The sequence below is a fragment of the Drosophila bipectinata genome, chromosome 2R (assembly GCF_030179905.1).
Source record: "Drosophila bipectinata strain 14024-0381.07 chromosome 2R, DbipHiC1v2, whole genome shotgun sequence".
NCBI classification, from domain to species: Eukaryota; Metazoa; Arthropoda; class Insecta; order Diptera; family Drosophilidae; genus Drosophila; species Drosophila bipectinata.
Genome location: NC_091737.1, coordinates 18883427 through 18892171, shown reverse-complemented (window position 1 = coordinate 18892171; position 8745 = coordinate 18883427). Strand labels below are relative to the sequence as shown.

At 44.0% G+C, this 8745-nt stretch overlaps 1 protein-coding gene across 6 annotated transcripts in view; it reads right to left on the bottom strand.

Annotated features, from left to right (window-relative positions):
- Positions 1-2840: 2840 nt before the first annotated feature.
- NaCP60E (Na channel protein 60E) overlaps positions 2841-8745 on the bottom strand; it is a 28398-nt gene continuing 22493 nt past the window's right edge. For 4 of the 6 annotated variants that reach the window (XM_070278786.1, XM_070278787.1, XM_017241096.3 and 1 more), the window contains 8 exons: positions 8036-8169; positions 7307-7976; positions 6891-7250; positions 6628-6736; positions 6386-6567; positions 5949-6049; positions 4106-4372; positions 2841-4038 (listed from right to left, as the gene is read on the bottom strand). In XM_070278786.1, the coding sequence (XP_070134887.1) occupies positions 3509-4038; positions 4106-4372; positions 5949-6049; positions 6386-6567; positions 6628-6736; positions 6891-7250; positions 7307-7976; positions 8036-8169 (2353 nt within the window). In that variant the 3' untranslated portion in view covers positions 2841-3508. Of the gene's footprint in view, positions 4039-4105; positions 4373-5948; positions 6050-6385; positions 6568-6627; positions 6737-6890; positions 7251-7306; positions 7977-8035; positions 8170-8745 lie in introns of those variants that run through there. The other 2 variants (XR_011442458.1, XM_070278789.1) reach the window with 2 other exon arrangements.

Below are 8745 nucleotides of genomic sequence, written 5' to 3'. Positions count from 1 at the left end.
GATTTACGCTTCTTTTTGGATTTTTGCTTAGTTATTCCCTTACTTGGATTGGTATTTGGTTTTTTTTCGTTTTAATTTGTTTTGTTTTGATTTGATATGATTCGGTTCAAAATGTGTGTAGTCACATATTAATGGTTAATGGATGCTTAAGCTTTACTGTATTGAATCCTCCCCGCGTCCTCGTAAATATATATTCTCTAATCGAGTCAGAAGTCTCAGGTCTAGCGAGTCAGAGCTAAGCTGGCGGATCAATTCGAATTTCACGGAATTAACGGACTAACGAGGCAATCAATGGCAATGGAAATCCAAGTGGCCACCGGCCACTGGCCATAGGCCGTAACACGTTAACAATTTTCTGCCCAATTATCGCATCAAGTGATTTCCGACAGACGATCGACAAAAAAATAAAAACATAATAAATAACGCTACGAGCACAATTCCGATTTAATCCGAGTGGAGCGAGTGGAGCGCAGGCAATGATTAAGCTAAAAGCTAGTTACAATATTATATTAAACATTAAGATTTACCCGATAGCGCCTTGGCTGCTGGACTGAACTAGGACTAGGACTAGGACTAGGACTAGGACCTTAAAAGCGGCAAATCAAAATAATTGACTTAGTTCTCAGAGTCGTCCGCCCTCCCTCTGAGCTCCTCCTCATCCTCCTCTGAGCTTCGTGGTCTCAAGTGGTATTATTGCTGGTGAAACGTTAACTTGCTTATTCCTCGTACATATATACCTTTAAATCTCAACAATAAATATGTATATATAAATAAAATCGTGTATTCTGTAAGGCATGCCTAATCAAACCAGCCGTATTGCTAACTTTAGGTATTGGTATCCTTTGGTGTGTTCTTCGATCCTGCCTGTTCTCACTGCGAGGCGGAAGGAGCACGTTCTTGGAAAGAGCTTCTCGGCCTTAAATGCACAGAACGTGGCCTAATTCGTTCTGTTCTTTCCGGGTTTTCGGTTTTCCGGTTCCTATTCCTGTCCCGTTTCCTGACCTGACCCCCCCTGCTGACTGGGAGCAAAAGCGTTTCTACTGCGATTACAAGTACGACTGATAATATCTAAAGCTAATTTTATTAATTACCTCGGTTCCTGTGAGTGCGTGTGTGGCCTGACTGCTGTTAATTTGAGTTATTTCTGTTTCTATTTCCGTATAATTGAATATGCCGCATTCGATTTATTGTCGTTATACTCTATGACTAAATTAAACACCCCACACCATCATTGGACCCGGTCCGCCCAGCACATCCGGTCTCTGGAACCGAGTTGTGCTGGTGAACACGGCCAGTGCCTCGCTCTGACTAATCGTTAATCGTCAATCGTTAATCGTTAATCGCTAATATCGCATTTTATCGATCTTTGTTGTTTTTTTTGTTGTGAGGATAACCAAAATTAAAGCTTGTCTCTGGTTTCAGGGCTTTGGGGTCTTTTTTTTTTTAGTTTAATGGTTCGTGGATGAAGGGGTCTATTGCTATTTCGTTTTTTTTCGTTATCCTTATCGCTTTTCGTTTATGTACAATCGAATACGAGTCCTAAATATTGTAAATCCTATGTCATACAATATATAATATCCTTGCAACTGTTAGGCAATGTATTAAATATCACTTAATTGACGAGTGTTTTGGTTTCTGTCTGTTGTTTGGTTTTCCCCATATTTCGTATATGTCTATATCTGTTAACAATTCTAATTTAAAATTATGACCTTAGTTTTGTTTTTTTTGGTTTTTTTGTTTTTATTTTGTTTGTTTGTGTAAAAATTGCAGTTAAAATCACAATTAAGTTTTTTGTGTGTACGTACGTTCATTTGGTTTTTGGTTTTTTTTTGTTTTTTTGGATTTATTTCCTGGAGAAAACGATTAGTTGGTACCATAGAATTTCAATTTGCTATCAATCGCTGTCTGATTGTCTGTTGTTAATTCACGAAAGTAGAGTAAGATTTAGTGGAATCGAGTGGAGCAGGTGCCCTCAATGCAGCAGGTGCAGTAATTCGATAAATATTACATTAAAATATATCTATCAACTCCGATCTGTTCCGTTTCGATGTGTAAACTTAATGCGATCACAATGGCGACTTAAAAGAGAGAGAGACACTGAACAACACTTAAAAATTAACCAAAAAGAAGGCGAGTTTCTTGGAAACTTGGCCCGACCCCACCATTATTTCAAAGTCATACAAAGAAGTCAAGTGTAAAGTGTAAATTATTTGATAAAATAGAGTTCTCGTGGAAGCTTTCTGTATAGGAGACCACAATTGTTGCATCTTGCTTTTGATTCACTTCATTAGCATTACTAAAAAATAGGGGGTAACGGAGAGCTAACTGAGGTCTTAGGTAGGACTGCTGATTGATTTCGTTTCGGATAACGATTGGATATCGATTGAAAGTGCCCATGTAGCTAGATGTCCCGATTGGGACTAAAAGTGTGTAGAGTACAAAATCACTTGACATTGTTATTTGGCTTAAGTTCTTACTGTTTGGAGATGCTAGGGATGCTAGGATGAGAGTAGCTGGGGGGCACTAAGTATTTACAATAATAATCAAATCTACTAATACTTCGCTTTTGTACTTCGAACAATCGGTAATGGATAATATATTCGATATATGTTATTCGCTATCGTAATCGGTAATTAGGCGTTATTGTAACGAAAAACCCTTCATAAATATTTCATTAAATTGTCACTAACTAATGTCCATATGTCCATATATGTATGTATGTAGGCTCTATGTACGCTATGTAAGATTAACTATAGTAATATAGCTCATTAGTTTAAAATACTTCCTTTGGCATATTTACAAAATGTTTACGATACGATTCGGTAATTCAGTAATCAGTAATCCATAATTGAGAAAAAAACAAACACTACGTCTATGAGCTACAATTTGGAGTTTCACATAATTGCAAATCTGCCAATCTCCCTAGGTATTAGGTATTAGGTATTAGGTATATTGTATAGTTCAAAAACAACCTTCAAAAATGTCCAAGAATGTCAACCGATTCGATCTGACTAACCGAGCGAGCATGCGAATGATTAGGACGATGATCCATCCGATCCTACTCTGATTCGACTTTTGATTTTTTTGATTCGAGTACTACAACGGTTTAATGCACGTCTTGTTAACATATAGTTAATATTGATTTTCCTTAATTTCTTTTATGTTACGTTACTGTATGTATGTATAAACTTGGTTACTTCCGTATATATGTATGTATCGTGTATATATGTATATCGTATAAAGCGACTATAATATATATATATATGTATATATAGGCAATCGACTATGATAACAAAGAGGTGACGATTCCCCTGCCTAAGCCTAAGCCTAAGCCTAAGCCTATTCCTAAGTCTAACAAACTACGATTGGTGACAGGAATCGACATCGGCACTCAGGCCGGAGCTTGTCAACTCGTCGAGGATGAGCTGCTCCTGGTACTGCAGCTGCTGGTACTGGTGCTGGTGTCACTGCTAGAGTCCTTCTGCCTGCTCCTGACCGGATACGAGGGTCATCTCTGCTCGTCTGGAAGCGATCCAATTTCAACTTCGGTTTCTACTTCCATTTCAGTTTCGATTTCAGTTTCATCATCGGCCTTAGGTTCCGGATCCCTTTCGGGATTGTAGTCGTAGAACACCTGCGAGGTATCACCCTGCACGTTGACGTCGATGGGTGCGTCCACGTCCACCCTGGGCACAGAGAACTCGGCACTGAAGTCTCCGCGTGGCGGTTCCTTGGGACTGTCCACCATTATCTGAACCGTGGGCATGGGACACGTATCCATGTTGCTGCTCTCCACCGACCCCGTGCTGATGCGGATCTGTGGTGGCGGCTGCTTAGCCCCATTTCCGTTTCCGCTGACCGGCGACGAGGCGGGGCTGCTGCTCTCGTCCTCCTCCTTGTACTCCTCGCTCTCGCGATGCACCAGCACGTGCACCAGCGTGGCGTTGTCCGGGCGCAGGCCCAGGGAGAGCTGGTGCGGATGTGTCTGCTGCTCCGGCGACGGTTTCGTGACGATCACCTCGGGGGCAGGCGCCTCGGCTGGAAGGGCAGAAGAAAATGAGTTAGTGGACTGATCCTGGGGGGAATCTCGGACAGATACACATACAGACAAAAGCGTTCTTGTTAACTCTTAAAGCGCTCTGTGCGGACAGGCCCCTTTCTAGGGGCGGTTTCTTGCGAATGAAACTAGTGGCGCGCTTACGTGCCACCGCCTGCTGTCGGTCGCTGTCGGAGGCGAAGGCCGAGGCCGAGGCGGCTGCCACTGTCGGATGCGGGCCACACCCAGTGGCGGCGGCAGTGCCGGTGGAGGAGGAGGCCGTGCCGGAGGAGTTGGAGGTGGTCGTGTTGGTTGTGGTCGAGGTGTTCATAGCGGCTGTCGTGGGTGAAATGCACGCATTAGTACGCATAGTGGGCACACGCACAAGTACAAGGTTGTGTGGACAGACGACAGGTCAGAGGTCAAAGATAAACAGAGCTCGTTGTGAGTCAGAACTTAAGCTTAGAGTTAAGTTAAGGGGTACTATTCGATTCGATTGTGGATGGAATGCTATTGATATTCGAGTAGGGTGCAGAGATGGGGGTACGAGGTGCCGGTGGCTATGTACAGAGAACATACGTATTGTTTATATTTACAAGTGGAGCCAAAACAGGTGGTTCTGGATGGGTGATGTTCGGATGGTCGAGGCAGGTGGGGAATGTAGGTGTTGAGTGGGTCAGTGGGTCAGTGGAGAGTGGATAGTGGGTGAGTGAGTAGGCACTTGTCAATAATTACTTTTTCTATGTACTGAAGGTGAGGTTAAGCTGTCATCGACAGCATCCTGATGACGCAAAAAGAAATTATAAAAGCTTCGGCGACGACTTGCTCTAGGCGCTTCCACAAATATGCTACCGCTAATATAATAGTAATAGTTTAGTAGTTTTGGAATAACAAGAAACAATCATAAGCATAATTTCAAATTTCTGGGTTCGATTGGATGTAGAATGTTGGGGTTATATAGTAGTATAGATATAGTCATGGTTGCCCCTCTTTCACTCGGATAACTCGGATCCAAGGGGCAACCGTGACTATAGGTATAGCTGGGACGATACAAAAGTATAGGATATCGAGGATTTATCGTTTAAACATTAGCTGCAATTTTTTGACGAAATTACATAGGAAAGAATGCAAAGCTTTCGACTCTAAGAAGCTGTACATCGTGGTGGTTGATGATCCAGATGGGATTTAGTCAGAGTTTTCCAATTACCTGGTGAAATGTTGGCTTAATGCTGCTACATTCAAACTAAAGAGAGAGATTACTTAGCAAAACCATAGTAACGATCTATAAAACAGGGCAGGCAACCAAATGGCAAGAAAAAATGAACTCAAACTGCGCATTCCAGAGAATCGGGTGAAGTGGAGTCGGAGTAGTGGAGTTACGGATTCAATTGGTTTGCTTGAAGTCTTCCGGTTACTACCGCTACTTACAAATAGTATGATATTAAGGCATATATTACTCGAATGTTATTTTTTTTATATATCTGCGATTAGCTGTGGTGGTTGTCTGATTGTTGTTGAATAATTGTCGAATATTAGTTGGCTAGGTAGTACTTGGATTTTTGACAGACTTGGCTTTGCGTTCGCTTAAATGAGCTGAGTTGAGTTGAGTTGGGTTGAGAGTCGAGATTGGATGGAAATACTATATGCTAGACTAGAACAAGTACGAGTACTGGATAGTTGACGCAATTCAAGATACATAGATACTTAATCTAGCTGAATATACAATATGAATGAGTTATAGTCAAGAGTCGGAAATTAAAAAGTAGATTGCTTGTTGCATTTTGATTGATACATTGATACTGATACTGAGAGATTGATATTGGTTTCTGATTTTGTCTGTGATTAGATTTTGTAATAGATTTGTATATAGATTTCATAGTTGGCAGCTAAGATGCTAGATTATTGCCTTTACCTAGGTAGTTCAAGCCACTAGGCTGGGAGCCACTTCTGAGAACGGCAGTGACCATGTCTGCGAGCAGGGACTCATAGTTTAGGGAGATACAAGAGGATATGCTAGAAATAGGGCTTAAGTTTTCATATACACTGTGGACACACAAAACATTATACATAATTTATCGATCTTGTTGCATGTTGGAATGGCATGTGGCAAATGTTGGGTGGAGCACATGAGCAGATGGGAAGCCTTTCGTTTCGTCTAAAAATTGCATTTCAAATTCATCATCGCATCATCGCAGCCATGAAACACAAACATACACGGAATGGCTACGCAGGTGGTACGCAGGTGTATACATGTGGGTGTGTGTATCATGTCTATGTGTCGGTGTCTTCTTGTGGATGGGTTGGTGGGTGGTGGTGGTGTTGGTGAGATCTAGGATCTAGGATAACTACCGTTTGCCGAGCTCGTCGCTCTGCTGCTTGATGTCCTTGACCACGTCATCGGCCCCCGAGACGAGCATCAGTGGCAGGTTCAGCCAGGGCCCCGCCAGCTCGCTGAGATCGGAGGCGTCCGAGGCACGTGATGATTTGCGCGACGAGGCGCGGCTGGAGCAGGCGGTGCCACGACGACTGACCTGTTAAGGGAGCCAGGGATTAATCTTGGAATTGAATGTTCTTTGGTGGAGAAATCTCACCTGCAGGTGGAAGAAGTTCAGCGCTGATAGCTTCGACTGCCATCCGCCAGGACTGGAGGTCTGAGTGGCACTGTCCCCGGAGTTCGAGCGCTCCTTCTCGCGCTTCCGCCTGCGTGAAAAAAAGAGCACACATAGGATTAATGGAGTGCAGCGTTAGGGATAACCAAAAGGACTAATTCAATGCTAGATAATGCTAGGGTCAGTGGTTAGTGGTTAGTTAGGCTGGCTGGGTTTGGTTTTGGTTTGGTGATCAGTTGTTATACCGCAAATACTCCTTCCAGCCCGTCTGAATGGTCTTGGCCGCCTTTTCCTGGCGCTTCCAGATCCGCGTCGACGAAACAATTTCCAATTCTTTGCGCGTTGGAAACTGTTTCTTAAACTTGACATCCATTTGTTCCTGCAACTGTTTGAAGTTATCGGTCTCCTCGACATGACCTAGCACGTGCTTCACGAGCGCGTGCAAAATATCGAGACAGTGTATTTTATTGCCCTTCGAAATGGGCAGATTAAATGACACTAGAGCGACATTATTGGGCTTCGAGATGCCCAATGGTGGATCGAGAGAGGCAATAAAATCGGACAGTTGCGAGAAGTGTATAAATTGGGTGGCATGTGGATCATATCTGCAAAGGCAACAAGGTTATCATCTCCGGCTAGAAGTATCGTGCTGGGCACCTACTTAGACCAGCGAATGTAGAACATCTCCAAGTCGTCCTCGACGATGCCGATCTCCTCCTCCTGATGCGCTTGGTTGAAGTTCTCCAGGATGATGGCTATGTACATGTTGATCACTATCATGTAGCTGATGATGATGAAGCTGGTGAAGTAGGTGATCGCCAGCAGAGGATGGCCACAGTCGCCGTTGGTCTGTCCCAGGATGAAGGGGTCGCAGTCCGGCGGCTGGATCATAAGGGACTCCAGTACATCGTTCCATCCGGCGGAGGTCATCAGCCGGAAGAGCAGCTGCATGCTGCGGCCGAACGTCTGGAAGTTCACCATGTCGTCGAGGGCTCCCTGGAGCTTGACGTGGCCGAAGAGCGACATGCCCAGGATGGCATAGATAAACGTGATCAGTCCCAGCAGAGCTCCGATGTTGAAGAGGGCGGGCAGGGACACGACCAGGGCGAACAGCAGCTTCCGGATGCCCTTGGCTGCCTTGATGAGGCGCAGGATGCGTCCTATCCTGAACACTCGCACCACGCGCAGCAAAGTGGGGCTGATGGGCAGGTCGATCATGATGTCCTCCATCAGGATGCCAAAGATGGAGGCCAGCACCAGCAGGAAGTCGAAAACGTTCCAGGGCACGGTGAAGTAGTGGTAGCGCAAGCCCACGATCTTGACAATGGCCTCTGTATGGGGAAAGTAGTGGTTTAGGTTGGACTAACAGGACTAGATAGTGACTACTTACCCAGTCCGAACACGGTGGTGAAGAAGGCGTTGCTCACTTCCAGAATGAAGAAGACAGCGTGGGGCTGGTCGTAGTGCTCGATACCCATGGTTAGCATATTGAGAAAAATCAGTACAAAGATCGCGATTTCGAACCTGAACATCACGAAAAAATTTCAGATTAAGCCTCTATCTTAAAAGGGGGATGAGCTTCGGGTGAGCCGAAGAGTGTTTGCTCCTTGGGTCTGGGGAAATGGTTTAAGTATTTACAGGCACTAGGACAGGGAGGAGCATCCAAGAGATAGATAGTTAAAAGGTGCTCTACAGAACAAACTTCAAGAAGTATGCATTTTTGGATATACAGATAACAGATTACAGGTTACAGATCACAGAGTACAGGTTACAGAATATGGAGGATAGAATTTACAGAATAGGGATTAGGAGGCATTTTTGACGGTGCTTGCTTGGGACAAGCACTGGTCGGTCCAAAAATGCCAAGAATTATTAAGTGTTCAAATGAATTTTATCACCAAATCAGAAACATTCTATGGTTGCTCTGCGGGCCTACAAGAGTTCGAGTTACATCTAGGATAAAGGACTAGTTAGGTGGTTAGGTGGTTTTTTAGGAGAAAAAAACTATACAAGATACAAGGATTCAATGCAGTTTCTTTGGTCATAGAGATCGAGTATCGTTGGGGGGCAAGGATAGATTAGATGGCGGGTTTTGTTTAC